The sequence below is a fragment of the Dendronephthya gigantea genome, unplaced genomic scaffold (assembly GCF_004324835.1).
Source record: "Dendronephthya gigantea isolate DGI-Jeju-01 unplaced genomic scaffold, DenGig_1.0 000089F, whole genome shotgun sequence".
Classification (NCBI taxonomy): Eukaryota; Metazoa; Cnidaria; class Anthozoa; order Malacalcyonacea; family Nephtheidae; genus Dendronephthya; species Dendronephthya gigantea.
In genome coordinates, this window is record NW_021163099.1 from 913,124 (window position 1) to 935,446 (window position 22,323).

General features: G+C 35.6%; 1 protein-coding gene and 2 long non-coding RNA genes across 3 annotated transcripts; all 3 read right to left on the reverse strand.

Moving 5' to 3' along the window:
- Positions 1 to 15,025: 15,025 nt before the first annotated feature.
- Positions 15,026 to 17,326, reverse strand: LOC114533360. The gene is made up of 3 exons (XR_003688047.1): positions 17,250 to 17,326; positions 16,780 to 16,845; positions 15,026 to 15,587 (listed from the first exon to the last, which is right to left on the reverse strand). It is a non-coding gene; the product is annotated as an uncharacterized LOC114533360 (long non-coding RNA).
- A 651-nt stretch (positions 17,327 to 17,977) lies between these two features.
- On the reverse strand, positions 17,978 to 21,338 carry LOC114533333. The gene is made up of 9 exons (XM_028554841.1): positions 21,318 to 21,338; positions 21,194 to 21,245; positions 21,049 to 21,093; positions 20,561 to 20,626; positions 19,482 to 20,385; positions 19,244 to 19,374; positions 18,844 to 18,961; positions 18,171 to 18,643; positions 17,978 to 18,018 (listed from the first exon to the last, which is right to left on the reverse strand). Exons 1-9 carry the CDS (start codon positions 21,336 to 21,338, stop codon positions 17,978 to 17,980), a joined length of 1,851 nt encoding a protein of 616 aa, XP_028410642.1.
- An 86-nt stretch (positions 21,339 to 21,424) lies between these two features.
- Positions 21,425 to 22,232, reverse strand: LOC114533361. The gene is made up of 3 exons (XR_003688048.1): positions 22,166 to 22,232; positions 21,923 to 22,078; positions 21,425 to 21,448 (listed from the first exon to the last, which is right to left on the reverse strand). It is a non-coding gene; the product is annotated as an uncharacterized LOC114533361 (long non-coding RNA).
- Between the last annotated feature and the right edge of the window lie 91 nt (positions 22,233 to 22,323).

The window sequence follows — 22,323 nt, forward strand, 5'->3', positions numbered from 1 at the left end:
GAACGGCCTAAATCGCAAATGTAAACAGAAATGCGCTTGACCGTAATAAATTTTGTATTAAAAACCGCATACCAATCAGATCAATTATCTTACATCAGTGAACTGAAATAAAACTGGAACGCTCACTCTGCCGGAAGTTTGAAGCCAAGATGGCGGATCATGAAGCCTTTCTTGTAGGTATGATCCAGGCCTCCACGCGGAAATTTTGTCGGGAATTCTGATTTTTCCTTTGAAGTTTCCGCGCCAGAGGCCTGGATCATACCTACAAGAAAGGCGTCATGATCCGCCATCTTGGCTTCACTCATCAATGAGGGAAAGTCATAGAGTGAGCGTTCCAGTTTTATTTGAGTTCACTGTCTTACATTCTTTGGGGATCACTGATCTCAAGTTCTACTGAAGCAATAGGTCACGGCTATGCAACAGTTGATACTGTTTGCAAAGTGGCTCCCTACAATTTGTCGAAAATTTTAAATGTACATTCCTGGCAACATACCAAAAGCCGAAATCCATTCACAACTTGCGCTTGGCAGTCGTTGCTATAACAACAGAGACGTTTCAAAATGGCTGCTAAAAAGCATTTAATCGAGTTTATAAAATTTATATCGCAAATGAGTTCGGTGACTCCACTTTTTCATGAAAATTTTACACTATAGATGCTTTATCGATAGTAAAGTTTTAACAAACTTCTAAAAGTTCACTATTGATAAACCATCTATAGTTTAAAATTTTGATGGAAAAAATGGGGGTCACCGAACTCATTTGCGATTTAAACTGGATTAAATGCTTTTCAGCTGCCATTTTGAAACGTCTCTGTGTTGCTATAGCAACGACTGCCAGGCACAAGTTCTGAATAGATTTCAGCTCTAGGTATGTTGCCAGGGGCCGGTTGTTCAAAAGCCGGCTAGCTTAACTCAGGGTTAACTTAAAATTTTAAATCAATTTTTTAATCGCTTGTTTATGAAGTTGAACATATTTTTTCGTAAATATTTTGTCGATTAATAGAAGTCTTATTTTGTAAAGTCTTGAAACAAACAGTGGTGCAGAGGCATATAAACCAAAACAGCGGAGTAAGATTTACCTAACCCAGGGTTAGCCAAGGGTTAGCGCTAACCCAGCTTTGAACAACCGGCCCCAGAAAGGTATATAAAATTTTAGTCTTCCAGTCAAATGTTTATATGCTGAATATCCCTATATGAAATGGGCATCTAAGAAATTCGAGCAACTGTAGGGAGCCACCTTAACTTGGCTTTGCAGTGGGGTAAGCTGATAGTAACTTTTTTTTCACTGTAATATGATGTTAGGCCTTTTGGATTCACCGGACCTTCACTCAAAGTTTCTGTGGCTCCATGTAGCTGGTACAGTTTGATACGCAGTTTATGCAGATCAGATCGCTCTTTGGTTATTTTTACTCTTCGTAGCACCATCAACAACTGCATGGAATCCGGTATTTTTTATTTTTGCTATATATAAACCATTCGCTTCAAGAAATTTCAGGCCTATGTGATTTTACATCTAATTATTGAATGCGATATTTAAGATATTGAATGTCAATGTTTTGCACCGAAAACAAACTGATTCCGATTGCACCGATTCTCAAATTATTAGCCTTTTTTAATTTATTATTAAATCATTTAGAATGATATGTATATACATGATATATTTGACATATTTGAGTATATGTTTTAGACTATGTTCTAATAAAACATTTACGAACTATATACAACATTGTTCATTTTTCCAAAATTACATACACGATTGCATGTCATTAGCCAAGTCACAAACACTTTTTTAAGACATACCATGCAGTAACACTGATTATCATGGTTCGGGGTTCAGTTGGTATAATACTGGACAAAATGTCTTCAAAGTTAATCCAATAAAGGCGACATCTTTCAGTGCAATAGAGCCTCTATATTCCATCGTTGTTTAAGAAATACAATTGTTTGAAGCTGAGTAACATAACAATAAGTTGGTTTCGTTGAGTAGTTTTCACAGTGATGACTGAATTTTTGAACAGATTCAACCTTTGCGGTAGATCGTCGCATTTAACAGGCAGATCGTTTAATTTCTAATTTTAAGACATGATGACCAGAAGCGCCAGGAAAGAGGTCAGGGCTGGAAAATCTAGGTGGTCCAGATCGCCGGTGTGACGACAAATTTAAATTTTGTGCAAAACTTTATGTGCGGAATTCTGTTGAGTTAATGATGGCTAATTTTGATCAGCAAAATCACCTACAAGTTTTTTGTGACAGAATAACAATGATATAAATCCATTCATTTTCAGGAGAGAGGGAAAAATTTCACCAGGGGGTGGAGCAGGGTTCCGGCCCCGCCTACACCTCTGATAAAGACATAAAGAAAAGCGTATATTTTTGCTCTCATCCAACCAGGCGAAATACCTCAGAAATAGTTCGATCAGAATTTTTGTAAAACTACAAATTGTGTTGCTGGAAAAACTATTATAAACAAATTAGTTGTTATAAGCTATAAGCTAATTATCGATATAATAATTGGTGGTGTGATAAAATATTATATAAAAAGACAAAGAGATTTTCTATCATGTTCGATTATATCAGAATTGCAAAAACGGAAAATATTTTAAAAAATCATCGGTAACATGCACCAAGAATACACTGAATATAGCAACTATACACTTCCATGGAAATTCTCTTGTGATTACACACAATTAAGTTTGATAAAACTGGCTTTGTCTGTTGAACCATGATTTCCAGTTAAGCCCAATTTTAAGGTGGCTAATACAGTTGTTTCAATGTCAAATTTGATTAATACAAATACCTAATACCCATTTTGAGGCTCATATTTTACCAAATTTGCTGCGAAATGTCGGTAAATTTTGCCGTTTTTTGCTTCTTGCTCTTTGTGTGAACATGTTGGAAATAACTTGCCAAGACATATGAAAATTAGTAATATAAGCTTTATTTTGAATGATTGCTCCTGGTGAACAGACATAATTAACGCCCGTCATTTTCGAGTTCAAATGAGACAGTAGAGCGATATTTTATTAGGACTTTATACAATGCGCGCGGCATTAGTTTCGGGGATTGAGGCATATTTCCAAATACGCATGCTCTGTGCACGATTTGGAACCAAATTCAAATAGTTCGAAAGGAAAGCTACATTTTATTCGAGGCATTTTAGGCCTGTCAAAATGCGAGTCAATTTACTAAAGTTGGCATTTAGTTTGCTATTGATATCCAGCATTGCCAAAATGCTCGAAATAGCTCAGGCTGGAAACTATAAATTATGCCCATGCATGAGACGTTCCCGGCATTAGCTGTGATTAGCATATCATATTAGCAAGTAAGTGTATAAAATTATAAATATTTAAAATGATATGAATATTTTTTACAATTTATGTCAAAACTTCCGTTAAATCTTTGTTATTTTGGTTTATCGTTGTATTAATACATGTAATTATTTATTTTCGTTGTCGCGTGAGCCGTGAGGCTAAGCGGCCGCTGCTATAGCTAGCCTAAGTAGCCTTTGTAGTGAATCCGCACTAGATTTCTGTCTAGTCGACTTCTTCTACCTCAATGTCATACTACGCATTGTCCTTCCTTTTTTTGGCTGGCTTTGCCGACTAGATATCAGAGTGGATTCAAAGGCAAAACAGTCTGGCACTAGACGCACACGCTTCGGTCTTTCCGGCATATTGCGCGTATACAATTTGAGTTAAAGGGCCTGAACCCGAACTTAAGCAAATGTTCTTCAAACGGTAAAAGTTTGAAGGTCAAGATGCTAATATCTATGCACTAGAACTAGGAATTAGGTTTAGGATTTTGCAAACCTGCATGGTATAGGTATCGAAAGCGAGAGAGTCGGGGTCTCAATGTATTGCCTTTTTGAGTAATTATACGGGATATTTTAGTGGTTCATAATTATATCACATCAATATGACTTCAAGCGCGAGCATCAAATGCATTTAAAACTTATTATTTTTAACTGAATCGCTATTTCGTTGGGCTCTATACAACAACTCTCCTAGCGCTATATCCCGAGCGCAAACGCAGGTTGAGGGCTTCAATTCTGCCCAAAGATTTTAATTACGCGCGACGTCATGCGAAACTTCATGACTTGCAAAATTCATGACCAATATTTGTTCGGCAAATGCGCGCATGGTGCGCTGTATAGTCACGTCCGCTCATATATATATATATAATATATATTTCGCATCCTCAAGAGTTAAATGATTTTACTTAGCTGTATGACTGGAAATTTGTATATTCAATATAGTTATACCAGCATAAAACATACCATGCAAACTGTGACGTGTCAAGGCGTCCATACATGACGACATCTTGTTAAACGTCGAAATAGCAACGATTTTATTAATTCGGAAATGATTTAACATGATCTAGCTACTTTATAAAAAACGCGTGAACTCTGGCAATGTCTATATTCAGGAACTCCACTTGTCTTTTTTTGCTTTTACCCGGCGTGAGTCATTTCATATTTGAATGTTGATTTAAATGGGGATGTGAAACTGTTAATTGCGAATATACACTCCCTATATAGGCTGATGGTAAATTTGGTACACATGCATGCAAAAGAATAAACGCTTTGGTTGGTAGCATCATAACCTTTGAAAATGAAAAATCAAATTACTAGATTTTTGGAAAGATCTGCGAAAAAAAAGGAAAAGTGAAGAAAAAGAAGATTTAGTTGGAATGAGCGTTTGTGCATTCACCTGAGCTCATTCATCGTGCATCGCACGGAAAGCATGATATTATATCAAATCTGGAGGTTAAAGATGCTGTGTTTCTGCGCAGCAAATTGCCGCTCTTAATAGCCGTATCTATAGCGAATTGGCCGATAGAAATATAATCAATGTCGTCAATCCATGTTTGTTGCTCATACCTTGTATGCAATCCCAGTTTCGTTGTATTTCCCTTCATTTTAACTCCGCTATAGAATTTATAGAATATAGATATATAGAGTTGAAACTTTTTGCCTGCTTCACTCCATCCTTCAGAGTGGTTATAATCGGTTAATAACACCTTCGTGGAGTTCTTCTTCTGCATGCATACTCTTTATCGGGGAGTTAAATGATATTTTTTGGAGTTAAATATATATAATAAAACTCTACTCTCCTAGCCGTGTTCGTGGATATGGTGCACATGCATAGAAATTAAATAATAAAATTAGCGTTTGGGCGAATGCGTTCGGCTGGTTCAATTATAACTTTTGAAAGGTGAAAAACATAGCTTTCATTTGTAGGATATATCATGCACTCAGACCATTTTGCAGAAAAAAGTATGGAAAAAAAAGACATGATACCAATTCATTAATCGTGCATCGCACGGAAAGCATGATATTATATCAAATCCTGTGACAAAATATGCTTTTCCTGCATGCATGCATGTGTTACTTCGATTTTATTACTATTATATTTTTATATTACTTCTTATTATTATTATTATTGTGTTATTAATTACTTATTATTATAATTTATATTTTATATATTTAAATTACTCGGCCAAAGAGACTGCGCACGAGAAAATTTGAAAAACTTCATGTTGCGTAAAGAATTGTGTGCAGCAATTAGCGCTTGGATGGATGCGTTCGGTTGGTTGCAACCTATTAAATTTTAAAAAGGGAAAAACAAAACAGTTGATATAATCATACGGTATATCACTTAGACCATTTTGCGGAAAAAAGTAAGAAAAAAAAACTTCCACTGCGCGACTGCATACACCAATTCGTCGTAATGGTGCATCGCGCGGAAAGCATGCTATTATATCAAATCCTGGGAAAAATTATGCTTTTTCTCGAACATACCACGCATGCATGTGTATCTGCGCAGCAATTTGCCACTCTTCCTTGCCATATCTTTGGCGAATTGGCCGATATAGAATTGGGCGCCTGGTTCAACTTCATTCTTCAGAGTTAATAATTACACATTCGTGAAATTACTCAAACCCTCCTACATACTCTTTATCGGGGAGTTGAATATTTTTGCTGTTTCAATTCTCATTCATTCAAGGGTTATATTAAATTGAGTTGATTTTTTGACTAATCGCAGGCTTGACCAGGGGGTATCCTGAACAGGTATCCAACGTCAATTGTAAACTAAGCGTTCGTCAATATTTCCACTGTAGCTACGTTACCTTTAAGTATACTACTAGTGTATTGTTTCTTTAATTATAATGTTTTCATGTACCTTAATTACGGATTTATTTGTGCTATATAGCCTGGACTAGAAAAAGCTCTCTTCCCATGCAGTAAAACGTATATAGAGGCAAATTCTCAGTATAGAGGCAATCTAGAGTATACATATTAGCTATCAATAAATGGAACCTTTTTCGTTCTCGTTTTAAAGGGGACAGCAGTATGTATTTTAAGTAATTTAAAGTTTAAAATAAATTGGGACATGATTTAACATGATTTACTTAAAAAAAAGTTTGAACTTAGGCAGTGGCTATGCATAATTTATAGCGATGGAATTATGTTATCATAATTATTCACAATTGCCTTTTACAATTTTATTATTTTTTGGAGCGAATTATTTATGTTATATAATTATTTGCATGTCGATTTAAAGGGGGATGCGAAACCCCCACCTGAAATATGCACCCCCCCCTGCAGGCTGCTGGCATATTTTGTACACGCGCAAAAGAAAAAAAAATCATGGCGTTTGGCGCAGACCTGCTTTGTTTGGTACTTGGTATAGCATAACTTTTGAAAAATGAAGAAAATCACTCAGTGTGTATGGAAACAAAAAGATTTAGTTTGGAACGAGCGTTTATACGTTAGTTAACTTTTCATTGATGCTACATCGCACGGAAAACATGTTATATCCAATCTTGGGGGCAAAAGATGCTTTCTATCGAACTTTTCATGCATGTGTGAGCAGCAATCTGAAATATCTTTTGTGAACAAATATGTTTATCTGGGCAATACTATGGGTAGTCATTTACTTATGAACTCCAACTTTGTTTGTGCATACAAAAAGGCAAGTGGACGTCTAAGATTGTTGCAAAGGGTCAGAAAGTATCTAACGGTTGACGCAGCAGAAAAGATTTTTAGGATGATAATACTTCCCGTATTAACTTACAGCAGTACAATGAAAATGACCTTCACAGAAACACAAATGAATAAGTTAACATCACTTCAAAATCGCGCAAAGAGCGTCAAAGGTAAAAGTGTACCAAACATCATTGACATCATCAGAAGCGAATCTTGCCTGCTCGTGAGGAAGTGTTTAGAGAAGGAACTACACAACCCAATATTTGACGAGTATTTTACAATGATCAGTCACGAGAAGAGAACCAGAAACAACAATAACATGTTGAGATTACCACGGGTAAAACTAGAGGTAGCAAAACAAAGTTTTTATTTTGGTGGAGCAAAATTATACAACGCTCTGCCATTAAATTTAAGATTAGTGGGAACCGTTTGGAAAAATTTAGGGAAGGCTTAAAGGAACATTTCAATTCTGTAAATTAATTTGTTATATTTTACTACTTATATTTTATACTTTTTAATTAGTTCATTGTAACTGAAGATATAGCTAGGTCTACAGGACAAACGTTGATAACATCAAATTCAACGAATCTAAATGCAAAGTGTTGACTGTGTCCCGCAAAAAGAAACCCATTACCTTTGCTTACCACCTTGGCTCAACCAATCTCCATCACGTCCAAGAAGAAAAAGATCTTGGGGTAATAATGACTGGAAATCTGTCATGGAATTCCCATGTTCACACCATAACATCAAAAGCCAACAAGCTGTTAGGCTTACTTCGAAGAACATGCCCCCTCTTAACTAATGTCCGAGTTCGTCGCACCCTGTATCTGTCTCTCGTTAAATCACAGCTATGTTATGCCAGCGAGGTTTGGTCACCACACATCCATGCCCAAAAGATCAAGCTCGAACAAGTACAGAGGCGAGCGACCAGATGGATATTGAGGCAACGTAAAGGGGATTCCAGCTACAGTGAACGTTTAGCAAAGCTGAAATTATTGCCATTGTGTTATGACCGAGAGATGAGAGATCTGATTTTTTTTCTACAAAGCCCTATATGGTATCACTGACCTTGATGTTCACAATTATGTTTCCTTTGTTCCCCACAACCGAACCCGTCACAGCAACAATCCAAACCTCACTCTCAGGACTCCCTGCTGTAATACATCCACCTACCAGGCTTCATACTTCTATCGAATTGTGAAACTGTGGAACAGTGTTTGCCGTTCATCTACTCCAGATACATTCTCTTGTTTAAGGACATTTAAAAACTATCTTTATGATCATTACTCTAAGTTAACATGTTCCGTTTTTGATGTTAATTTGTTATGTACCTGGTCTATGTCACGTGAATGTCCATGTCATAAAAATTGACTGTATTACGTTTTGTATGTGTATTGTGATTTATTGTTTTGTATTTTGTTAAACTTGTTCTGTTGTTTGTATGAATATTCTCACTCTGTTATCATGTATATTTTCGGAGAGGTGCCTCGCATGGGTAGTTTTTTTATTATAAATCTCGTTCGCACCTCGTCCATTTGGGATGATTTTTTTTTTTGTTCGTTTTGTTTTAATATTGTAATTGATGTTGTTAAATTTGTATTCATACCCAATAAATAATTAATTAATTAATTAATTAAAAAAAGAAAAAAAAAGCAGTTGTCACACTGTATTTTATTGTATAAATATTGTGTAGAAACTGAAGTTTTTATCCTGTATAAAGATTTAGAAATAATAATAATAATACTTTGTAAGCAATTCCAAAGTATGAGGCGTATTGGGCATATTTCCCCCTCATTTTAACTCCACTATAAAGTTTGGAATTATAAGGTATCCAGCGGACGTCCAGGCTCAAGTTAGAGAAGCGTTTGTTAACGTTAATACAATACATCATTCTTAAGTTACTATAAACCATTATGAACCTTTACTTATATTAATGGTCCTTTATAATTATACCGTACTCTGGATGTGTTTGCGTTATCAGGCTAAAAGGGTTGTAGGCAACGAATCACAAACTTAGCTAGAAAAAGTTTGTATTCGAAGAAACTTGTAAAAGCTAGCAATTATTGATATAAATTTCTTAATAAACTGATTAGCGACTGTAGTACATGTCATATGTTAGGCAATCATTTTTTTGTTGTTTAAGCGACAACATGTGCTTTTGATAACAACTTGCACGCAAAAGTAGATGACTGAAAATGTATTTTAATATTACAGCCTCAAGAATATATATAAGATCTTGTCTTGTCTCGTAATTATCTGACACGTCTGCTATTTTGCATGTATATACAATATCTTCTATGAATTGTGTACAAAGGCAACGACAAAAATTTTGCGACTCTGGAAAAATGGAAGCAAAGGTGTGATAAAAGGGTGGCTTTGTTTATTAACGACAAGCGACCACATTGAAGGGACTCGAACTTTACGTCGTATTTTAATATCCCTTTTTATCTCTCTTTGGCCATTATGCACGGTCCTTTAATTAATGTTCTTTTATTTACTGTATTATTTAATTATTTTATATCCCTTGACCCTAAATTAAAAGGCTTTCGATTGTGTTAATCCGATCGCGTATTTTAATTTATTACTGAATAATAATATAAGATTTTATGGAGTATAAGAGAAAATGTTTATGCTTATTATTATTGATGTTTACTATTATTAAAAAAATGACCATATAATTTTTTTGTTGTTTAAGTTATATGCATGATATATAAGATCTTGTCTTCTCTTGTGTTGTCTGGTCATTATCTGACCGACCATAATCGTATGCATTATTCTTCTATATATTTTATATGAATGGTGCAAAGGCGACGACAAAAATTTTGCGACTCTGGAAAAATGTGAGCAAAGATGTGATAATTAACAGGATGGCCTTGTTTATTAACGAGATGCGGCTACCGACCACATTGAAGAAACTCGAACTTTACGTCATTTCATTTTAATATCCCTTTTTGAAACGTAATTGGTTTATTTCATCTTTATTGCGATTTTAAGAGACTTTTGATAACAGAGAATTAGTATTTTGAATCGACGTTGACTGCATGTATGCATTATGTAGATATAAACGAGACGTGATTAGTGATAACTTCACCTCCATGCAGATTCAAAGCTGTTTCAATGAAGTATTGAAGGAAATCAAAGTTGCTGCGAATTTAAATTTTCTATATTTTTAAACAATAAACCATACTTATGGAGTCTAGTACACGTCTCACGACGTTATACATTAGTTATATGCGAGAGGGAAATTTAGTAAAAGATGCATGCATGTTATATGAGAGAGATTTAGTAAACAAGGAAGTGCATTGTGTTCCACTATAATAGTATACAGAGACCGTGCATGCGCAATTAGGAAAATAAATTCGCAAATTAAGAAAGAAATTCGCTACCCTCGTATACGCATGGAGTACCGATTCTTTTTTGTCATAGTGCGTTGCTAGTTACCTCAGTAGAGATGCTGTATACTATAATTTATAGTATGATATCATGTAGTGACTGAGCTATTGTCATTAATGCTGGTACGACAAAGGTTGCGCGAAGGGCCTGGTGAGGGTATGTACTAATTCCGCCTGGAGATTTTATTACGCGCCCGGGAATGCAAATATAATGCAAAATTAAAGTTATACAGTAGCACCCGCTAACTCGAACTGCCAAGGGGAAAGAAAAATTGTTCGAGTTACCGGGGGTTCGAGTTAACCGGAGTTGGTGTCAGATTACGTTTATTATAAGTAATGCAATGAGGTATAAAATCCAATCGAATCATTCTTCAAGAGATATCATGCCTACCAATATGAATGTTCACCGAGAGTGGACGACGTTTTAAAATTAAAAAGATCGAAAGAATATAAAATGAACTAAAAAAGCTGGATCAATAACAACCGTGGCACTACAGAAAGTCTTTTGAAATTTAAAATCAATTATACAATTTCATTAACTTGTTGCTACTTCGATAGTTTCCAGTTGTCAAAATGCTATCTTCTCACATTTTAAAGTTTGCTGATCTATGACTCGAAACCAAAGTTCGAGTTAACCGGATATATTTGATCAAGTCCAAGAGAAAACAAAATTTTGTTCGAATTAGCGAGGAGTTCGAGTTAAGCGAGTTCGAGTTAAGCGGAGTAAATTACTATAAAAAACACTGCCAAATTCAAGGGGAATAGGATTTAGTTCGAGTTAGCGAGGAGTTCGAGTTAAGCGAGTTCGAGTTAGCGGAGGACTACTGTAATTAAATTAAATGCGAAATTAAAGTTGTCCACTATAATGTCATAGATTTGATATTCCATGATGGCGGATAGTTGGATTCGACTTGCTTGGGCTGGTGATTATAACAGTCTCAAATTCTTTTTGAGTGATGATTTAAAACTATATGGTGACTGGAATCAACCTGGCGGGGATAAAAAAGTATTTACAGGCGATGATATTGTGATTACTTGGCGAAAAGCTAAGAGTTTGTTATGTTTTGAGGGTGGCAAATCTGCCGAAATTACGCGTGTATTTTGTACAAAGCTTTGTACTGGTATAGTCTGGTTATCTTGAAGCTGATAAAGTTTTCCATGACGGGCTTGCGTCTGAGCTAGCTATCTCACAGGCGTGCCAAACGGATACAACGTGTACGGATACGGATTTGTGTGTAACTGAGAAGGAACCGCTTAATACTTGCTTGAGTCGATGTATCTGTGAAACGCACATTGTGGGAGCTCCCACAAGTTTGTGTCTTACCTTACGCGGACTTAGCACATTGTGTGGCCTCAGAGCGAGTCCACAGAATGTTTATCAAGATTTTTCATCTGAAAATGAGGATCCTAATGAAATTTCCTCAATCGCATTGAAAAACACAACTCGAACAGTTCAGGACATATCAGAAAAGTCGAAAAAAACAAAAAAATAGCGAATTATAAGAAAAAACAAAGTCTTCCCACAATGACATTTCACAGGTTCAGTGTAAAAAATGTGTATAAAATGCGACTATCATTGTGGTAACTTGTACAAGAATTTTTCCATAATGTGGACTTGCATTTTATGTCCACACAGTGCTACACCTGTAATACACGAGGACCGCACAATGCTTCTGCTTTGTGCATGACTTATACACAATTTTATTCAGCTAGCATGGCAGTCATTAAGACATTATACATGTTTCGATCAATAATGAAATGCTGATATTATCTTCCCTCGCAGCATGCCAAAAGGGACCTTAAGCATGTAGGACGGGGGCACGACGACGATGTTATCAATACAATAGGTCACTGAAAATAAATAAATATTTAGCCCTATATTGTTGACGTGCATCTCGATTTCAGCGATTTTTGTTGGTCAGGATGATTTTTTGAGCACACGTAGCATAGTACTGCGGTTTCATCCTATACGAATGCGTAATATACGCGATCTCAACTCGGGAGAATTGACGATATAATATTGTATAGTTAATCATTATGTAAACAAGATTAAGTTTTTTGACGCACAATATTGCCATTACTATCTGGAAGTACTACGTGTATTCACTCACAGCGTTTTACTTATAATTTGTAATTCTAGTTGTGGGAGACGTAGGACGCAGTGAGCGGTACCTCGAATTAGGCTCTCAGAATTGTTCCCAAATATTAACACAATGTTTTCAACGTCTTATACCTGATTAAATTGATACGATTGATAATATACAACAACTCTTTACCATAGTATTTATTTAAAGAAATGTCTAAGTCGCGTCCTCGTTTTGCCGTCTTACATTACATGTACATGCTTAATAATGTCCCTAATATTAAATCCCCGAGCCTGTAGGAAGTGAAGCGCACTTACTTTAGTACTCTTGGCGCGTTATTTGATGAACGTCTTTTACTGCCCGGCGAAAATATTTCAACAGTCCGTACTGGCGCTAAAGTCAACCTAATGCTCATTGATCGTAGTATTTATGGTCGTCTATCAATGTGAATTTCCTTTTCATCGATCTTTTCAATCTGTGACTCGTCCAACAATCGTAACAGCTTCTTGAGAAAAGACAAATAATGTTTATGCGCCATTTTATAATAGTAGAAATAGTAGATATTATATGAATAAATCAATAAAATACAGTTGGAAATTTTGAACGGGACCGCTGTTGTCCGGTTACAATTCGGAAAGTGTCGGATGACACTCGGAGCATACTCGCACCTATATGCTCGCACCATCAATAAAAGATGATAAAAGACCTTTGTATGGTATTCTTCAGAATTTCGTGATATGGTAAACGGTTTATTCTTTTTCTTGCCGTTTTTCCGAAATTATCACCTAGTACGATATCAAACGGCAGAGTCAAAGACAAGGTTGACGAACCTGATCGATACAATCCAATGGAGGATAATATGTGTTCGCATTCATGAACTCAAAAATTATGAGATAATATATAAAAAGCTTGTCGCAAAATCTCCATTCCCGTTGGAAAACTAAAGAAGGGATTGTCCTGGACGAATTTAGCGGCTAATCATCTAAGAAATGAAGATTTTTATTCCCACAAGGTACATGTTGAAAGATAATTTTGAATTTTATTGTCAGAGGGTAAATTATAAGTGTGCATAATTTGTGCAATCGGGTATCTGAAGTCTGAACAAAAATTTATCGTCCCTATTGCCAGGTGCATATCACCTACGTTAAAATTACAGCGGAGGGCGGTTGCCTTTCAGTGATCTTTTCCTTTTTTCCGAGCTTGTTGTTGATGTACGTTCCTGACTGTTTGGTCTCGTGGGCAAACAAAATGGCTGCAGTGCCAGCTTTACCAGTACCTATTTTGATAGGCTATATACTATATAGTATAAGCCTCGTTTTACGCTACACTTATGGGCACGGCTAAAATGGGTACTCATGCTCATTTCACAGGTCTGTCTTTGTATAGGTAGCCTGAACTCTAGTAAAAATATAAAATTGGGTATGAGTACCCATTTTGTTGTGCTGTGCCAGTAAATTAAATGTAGTATAAACAGGGGTGAATTGTGTAAGAAAATAAAATAATTGTGCTACTACCAGTACTCTGTTAATTCAAAACCCTGTTTGATATCACAAATGTAATATTTGATCATTAATCTATTAATTGTATATTACTACTGCCTGCATTGCTGTCTTATTTTTTAAATCCAGTCAGTTTATTCACCCAAAATTCATCTCAAGCAGGCAGAATTGTATGGGTTTAGTCATTCGTCTTAAAGTATTTGTGCCAAAACAGAAATAGAGTGACGTATATTATTAAAAAGCACAAAACCTATCTGCCATTAATACATAATTGCTAAAAATATACCAATCTATAATTGTTTTCCATGAAAATCAAACTTAAATTTATTGAAATGTAAACTGGGCCTATATATACATCTATTACATAAATCAACTTATGACATTTTTAAAATTATACAATACATTATACAAAATTACATAAACAAAATATTTGTATTGAATCATGCTTTATGGTGTGAAAACCTTAGATTATATTATATATACATGTGAAAAGTTTGTTTACAGCTTGCACTAAATGCACATTGCATGTTATAACAAACAATCTGAAACAAACTGTGCAAAAATATCTGAACACAACTCAATGTCATAGTTTTCCCTTCTTAGCTTTCATAATAGCACAAGTGAATCAGAAGTATTAATTAATTAATACAGTTACCCAAAAGTTTTATTGCGACTCTTGCACAAACAATTTTTGCTGTCAGGTATGGTGCAGTTGTTTGTGTTATTTTTGTACATCATTAAATCATTGTTTGTCCGATGCTTAGAGCAGTCATGTTATATGTAGACAAACATATAACTATCCGACTTGCTGTCTTCATTTAGAACATGGCTAATGAATTGTTTAGAATCACAACAGAAGAAAATTGCAGCGAACATTTTAGTGAAAATTGTTTGTGCAACAAAATGGCTTTAAACTTATGTCTGTTTACAAATTAAGGTCTTACTGTACACTTTCACTAAATATGTCATCAGTTTCAAAGTCACTATATGTTGCAATAGTCCTTCTAAGGTCGTCGCTCCATAATTGTCATTGGAATCACTTTCAAAGTAATCTGAAGAAAAGAGATCCGTTTAATAATTAATATAAGACATTCTTGTTATGTTGAGGTTATAATTGAAAACATAAAATAATAGAATTGGTTTGACGTCTGCAGATTTACGACTGATTCACACGATGACGTCATTCAGTTTTATCGCTGGCCATTTGTTTCCAGCAAAGACAATGTTTCTTAGTTTTTTAACATTCACGTAGCAACTTCACTTCTATAATTCACGATCAGAATCAGAGCGGCATTAACGAGAATGCTGGTGAAGAATTTGAAATTGCATTCTGGCTAAAATATCATATATAAAGAGGCAAGTTCAACAAGCTGCGTTCTGCTCTGAATAAAATATAAAAGGATTCAAACTTGTTTACTTCTTTTTCACGGTGTAGTTTCTCACATAATCCTTCACGTTTGTCCATGTTCTGTTTTGTACTATCCCGTGATTCTCCTCCAAAAACTTAACACACTCGTTTTTTTTGGGTAGCACTCCATTTTGAATGTGTTTTTGGAATGTTTTCAACGCTGCCTTTCTTTCTGGGGTTGTCCACGTTTTCTTCGCCACCATCTTTCGTTGCTGACCTATATAAATTATAGTAAATTCATTATAGACTGTATGTAATACAAGTTAACATAGTTAGCTATTGACCTGGGTAAGTTAAATTCGTTAATACATGATTATGGAACGGCTGACGGTCTTTCGTCTAGTTACGACTTATGAGTGACAAAATTGATTGTTCGTTACATATATATCAGCTTACCCGGTTGATAATTCAAATGTAAAGTCCATAAAAGTATTATGCCACTAATTTCTGCTGATAAGTTATTTTCATTTATTCTCTTTGTAGATCTTGTAATGAATGATCTTTTCCGAGATTTGTGGAAAAAATATTTGTATTCTGTTCAGCATGTTCCGATTTTGTATAAAGACAAAATATATCCGAGACAGGCGCGGAGAGTAAGTACAAATACTGCTCACTATTTCCAAAAGGTTATTCAATTTTTGTACAGTGCCTTAAGTAACATAATGTGGCAATAATAGCTTCAATTAACTAGGTTTGCCCTTTGCAGAATATAATCTGCCTGATTATGCATGATTTACCCTTCAAAAAATGGTCTGTGCCTTGTGCACAAAAGAAGGCCAAAAAATATCCTTAGCAAGACGTGGGATAGACCAACCTTACTCTATTGCCGAGTCTATAAAACAAATCTTCGCAGCATGCGTTTGCATGGGTATGGACTGTTGGTATATCGTTTTTAATTTGAAACCTCTGAGCATATGACTCTTGACCACGCATTATGATATGTTAATATCCACATTTTTCGGACAAATAAAAAAACTTTAATTCGTGCATGTGTTAACGAGTAAATATTTGTGATTTACCATATATGTGATTTACCAGATTGGAGGTCCGCATAGGGAAATATTTTCCAAGGTCTCAAAAATAGCTACTATACATATATATGATAAGCATTCATGGACTGCATGCATTCTATGTTTAATATTGTGAGAGTTACGAACTTTTCTGTCGCGAATCGGCTGCATGGTTTTGCTTTGTGCGTTAGATAGCATGTTATTCGAAGACGATAAAGAATTGATAACGATGCAATAGCAGAGGTGAAATTTAATGAGAGCAAATTTACTTAGGCCTGAGTAAGTGTCTGCTTCGTTCCTCAAGTGTTTGTCATTATGTTACAGTCAGTGTGGTTAACCGTTATACAAATTCATGCGTCACTGATGATGCAGAAATTAAAATTTTTGCAACAATCTTACCTGCCTCGAGGGTTCCCCTTTTCTTGTTACAATGTTTTTTAGACTTTTCAGTGGACTTGTTCGTTCCTAGGGTTAAAAAGTTTAAAACTGTCTAGCATTGAAAATTTAAGCCATTGAAAATCCCATACATGGAGATCTTATATGTAATATATATTGATTTTCTGTTTTAGAAAATATTGAACATTGCTTGGCTGAAAACAACCTGGTAAGTGAACTGATGATTTTTTTGCCAATTTACGTGCGCATCATATTGGCTTCAGGCCCTTATATTTTTTCGGATTGGATTTCGGACTTCTTTGTATGTGGGGATAAAGATTGACTGAAATTAATTGCAATTATGCAATGTTTATTTCGCTCATAAAATGGTATTTATAGTAGTTATACTATAAGACAATTGTACCACTTGCTCGCAAAGCGATTTATTGTTTGAGAGCAATTAATGTTAGTAAAAGCCACATATGTAGCCTTACCCTTTTTGGTCGTTGTCCTTTTGCCAGCAGAAGTTAGCGATGGCGATGTTATGTTGCTCTGGGGGAATCGGTTTTCTACAATATATATATTGAGATATTTAGTAACATAGAAAGTGCAATTTAGCAATTTTCTGACTTCAGCTTAAAGATTTTGGCCTGAAGAATTTCAGGAATACGTATAAAATATATGCAGTATAACACACGGTTGTTGAAGGCTTTGTTGGGTATATAATATGCTGTTTGAATTAAGCAACTTTACCTGTCGCAATGAACCGAAGGTTGATAAACTTTACTAACGGAGACCCAGAGACAGAGAGAAACGTGCCTTACTAGCGTTCGTATCAACGCGCAAATTCAGTTAAGAAAGTTACGAAGTTTATTTAGATCCGGATGCCGGCTGAAGCTATAACCACTAAGGGTACATGTAGTTGCCTATAGGATTTGCATATAACCTGCCTATATATAGGTTTTGTGTGATGTATTAATGTTCATAAATTGTGTCTCCAAGAGCCTGTTAACTGAAATTGAACAGTTTTATGTCACATACACAATATATAATATATATATATATATATATATAATATATATATATATATATATATATATATATATATTATATATATATATATATACTGTGTATCACTAACCGCAATATTACAGCACCTGGATCACACCACCACTGGAATTGGTATAACAGTGTTACTTAGAAATATTTACCTTTATCTAACTCAGACCTCGGCATCCTCTTCACTCTGAGTATTGTGAAAGTCTGGAATAAGATAAGAAATTTTAATTCTTCTTCTTCACATATTCTTATCATTACCTATACTAATCAGTTAATGTAAATAATTGTAAGTTGTCTGCCGTATGGCGGCGCTTATTTTGGTGTTTGATGTAATAATTTTATCATTCTGACAATACCTTGAAGTGTAATGTCCCGCAGGTTTTTCCCTTTAAATTCGTGTGCCCTCCCTTCATCGATGGCCATTAAGAGGTTACCAACTACTGCCATCTCAAGTGTGCTTTCTTGCATCCTGTAGAACTCTTTATGGATGTGCACGTCGTGGCCAAGATGAGTTGCCAGCCATCCCAATTCATTTTGATCCATGTCAACGAGCTGCGACACAGTTGCCACATACTTTCGGAGGTTGGTTGAAGTAATCACGTCGGGATTTTTAAGATCAACCATTTTACATGCATGACGTATAACATCGTTCCCTCGTAAAAACTGTTTTGAACTTCCGTCATTCACTGCGAAAACATAGGGATTTTCTTCGTTCACATTCCCATCTTCCCTTGTCCTGTTCAAGACAAGTATGGCAGCTTTTACATCAGGTGTCAGCAACACGGGAACTTTTCTGTTTCGTTTTCCAAGAATTTCCACCATGTCAAACCTAGAGTTTAATTTATTTTAGGATAATACGTCAGGTTATATAATGGGACTATAAGTTTCAACCTTTCTGGACTGTCACCGTTATACTATTATAGGTTTGCCTTGTAATGAAGCGCGTAAGTTGTTTTTCCGGTTTTCTCTACAATTAACATTATGCTGACTTATATAGATAATGAAAATGTAGCTAACTTTATCACGTACCGTTTGCAGAGTTCTCTTTCAGTGGCTGAAAGGGCAGAAACTATTTCCTCGTTGTGAATGTTGCCCCACAAAGGCCTCCCTTGGAAAGCATCGAGTTTCATTCGAGAAGCCTCCCCACCTGTTAACATGAAGTTTATTTGTTTAGTATAGATACATGTAACTTTGAATAATTTAATTATTTATCTGCCAAAGCTTATTTTTTCGCATTTAAAAGAACGCGAAAGTCATTTACCACAAACAAGTACATGTGATATCCAAAAGTAAGAAAGGTGAAAGTATATGTTTTGAACAAGGCAAAAATGATTTTTATTGCCCTGTCCTTTGATAAGATATTATAATATAAAATAATAGCATTGAATAATATCAGTCTCCCAGAACATAAACATGAGCGTTTTGGTACCTCTCCGTTTATTGAACATAATCAGTCTTGCTAAGGCTGAATTAGCAAGTTTCCTCCAATTTTCTTGCATAGGGTTTTTCTTCACATCCTCGCTAAGTTCCAAAATCTGCTCGTTGAGGAAAGTTCGCAGGCTAGTAGGTCGTTTGTTATTGGCAGGAGTTGTGGCTTGTTGTGTTTTTTAAATGACAAATTATCCAGGGCTTGAGATGTTACTTTGGCGCTCCATTCTCCCTCGTACAGCTCTAGGAACAGATCGACGTCGTTTTTTGCTTCCATGTCTTTTCTTCGCAATGCCTGGCCTTTTACTACATACGCCGCTTTTTTTAAGGCATATCCGCATTTGGCAGCTGTCGACGGGGATTTGAAACGATCCGCACTGGTGTTCGGTGCTCCTGTGTATCCACCAAGATATCTTGCGCTGGCAAGATGGTTATCAAATTGTGCTGGCGTCAAACTCTTCTCAAGCGATAAAGTTGGAACACAACATAACTCTCTAACCTTTATGAGCAATCGGGCAAGAATACGCATTTGTTGTGAAACTTCCACAGCTTTTTCATTGCCGCGTTTCTCTATTAGTGTGGAGCCCACCCTTAGGATTGTTTCATCAGTTCTGACTACAGCGCTGACATCATCCATCGCCATTATTGCCAAGACGTTATCTGATAGTTGTTGACTAGCACCGGATGGAAATTTATTTGCTGCCAACAACAATCTTCCCGCATGCTGCAGCTTCTTGGATTTCATGGTGTGGTTTATTTCTTGAGCGAAAGGACATTTTGGGCAGTGTCGGTATAGATCCTTTTTCTGGAAGAAACCATGACAAAACTGACAGGGCAAGTAATTGGAGGGGTCTTTATCTTCGTTTTCTCCTGGTCTCCGCATTACCTTTAGTTCACCTTCATGAACCTCCAACACTTTCAAGTTGTGGTTAAAATTACCAAGGCGACACAATTTGTCTAGTACCAACTGGCGCGTTCTGTCGTTTTTTTCGAGAGCTACAATTTCTGCCACTTCTTTTTCATTTTTATGGACTTGGAAGAGATGTCGACCAAGCTTGCCAAATTCCTTCTCACAAAAGTAGCAGGCATTTTTTTTGTCGTATACTCTTCTTCCATCTTTTTCACTGCTTGACATTATATACACTACATGCAGATAAAAAGAAAGATTGATCAACAAAGAATTTCTTAAAATTTCTTGACTACGGCGCTGACATGACAAGACGTTATCTGACTGGTTGGAAAATTGTAAGGACTTGGACTATGTCTATATAGAGAGGATTGCAAGCATCAATTGACATGCACTATAAAATTAATTTACCTCCAGATTTCTTGATTGCTTCACTAGCGCTGCTGTCAGTTCTTATTAGGGACTTGTCTGTTCCATCTAAGAGATTTGAAAAATATTTTCCGGTAAGGTTAGAACTCATTTTTGAATCACGGATACTCCGTATAGGAGTATCAGGGAGGCATTTCTCGCATTCTTTAGTACCATTTACTCGGCCAACCTGCATTGCGCGCTTAGTATTAACAACTTGTTTATCTGGTTAGTCTACTAGCCACCAATTAATCGGCTATTCGTGCATCCGTGAGTCGTTTCATTGAGACGTTTGATTTGTAATTCTTATAGATTTAGCTAGTTTAAGACATCGTACATTTACTGTCTTAAACAGTTTCTTCAGAATTGCAAGAGATAAATAAGCAATATCCCGATACGACTTATAGCTATGTGGTATTTTTCCCTTGAATATTTCTTAGCGTTTATAGTTTTTATTCCTACAATTTTTATATATAAACTAGCATGTGTACCTTTAAATGCATACTCATCGTCATCTTCAGACTCAGAATCTTTGTCTAAAAAGAAAATATTAAACTTAGGCTTATTAACCGACTACGACGTCTGTGCGAAAAGTATTTTGCCCGATTTTTGCGATACACATGACCTGATGCATACCTTCTTCATCTGTGCTAGGTACATACTCGTCACTGGAACTTTGGCTCTCTTCCTATATAAAATATATTTAGTACTTTTTATGTTGTAATTATAAGTTGCATGCACTCGCTTTCCATTTTTGTACCATATTCTTTTTCTCGTGCATATTTCTAAAATATGAGCTCAAAATAGAAAGGCAAAATGCCCAAAACGCGTTAAAATACCTCAATTTTAGAATTAGGACCTGGCCAGTTTCGTTTGGATGAAGTAAATTATCTGCAAAATAGAGAGAATAATGCATAATTATATAAACCGACTTCACGTAAGGAACAAATTCGGGCAGGGAATACTAGCACTAATTTATTAAAACAAATTAAATTGACAAGGAATAGCTAGGTTAACCTTACAAATAGTTGTATAATGCGATATTCAGCATTGAGTGCAAAATTCTCAAAAATTCTATTTTTGTTGTTAATTTCATTTTTTTTAATTAACTATTATTATGCTACTCAAGTCAGAATGTTCTTTGCGCGTGTCCTATTTATGATATGGTAAGCGATCGGAGTGAATGTCCTGTGATATTAAATATGCAGCACTTGTCTCTTGTTGTTCTTTGTTCTGTCTTTAAACCAAGGATTTTTTGTCAAAAGGTATATAATTGATATATAAGTGCTAGAGCGAATATAAATTGGATAAACCTAAAGGAATTTTACCGAATGGAATTTTTTCAATTAACTCACGTTCACTCACCCGTATTCTGGCATTTGAAACACCTTACTTCTTGCCCATAGCCTTCTGGCCCTATTCCAACACCGCAAAATACATGGACAGCACGATGACATGATGCGCACATATGTGCCCCCGATACCTCCCCAAAGCAAACATGGCACTGATCATCTGTTATATCTAAAGTTTGAAATTACATGTATACTACGAAGTGCAAAAAATGTCAGATTGTTTATCTTTTTTAGTCAAGTTACAACGTTTACTTACTGGTAATCTGCATGGAATGATCATCGATCTCCATGGAAACTATAGTAGATTCATTATGGTGTTCTACATGTACGTAAACATTTATATTATATATTTATATATTGAATTATATGAATTATGTACATTACCTTGTACCAGCTAATCACATGCACTGATGT

Excerpts from the sequence above, each read along its gene's own strand:
- LOC114533333 (XM_028554841.1), bottom strand. The coding sequence starts at position 21,338 with ATGCACGAGAAAAAGAATATG. Across the intron at positions 21,246-21,317 it reads TGCACGAGAAAAAGAATATG|GAAGAGAGCCAAAGTTCCAG; the intron begins GTACAAAAATGG and ends TATTTTATATAG. Across the intron at positions 21,094-21,193 it reads ACCTAGCACAGATGAAGAAG|ACAAAGATTCTGAGTCTGAA; the intron begins GTATGCATCAGG and ends TTTTCTTTTTAG.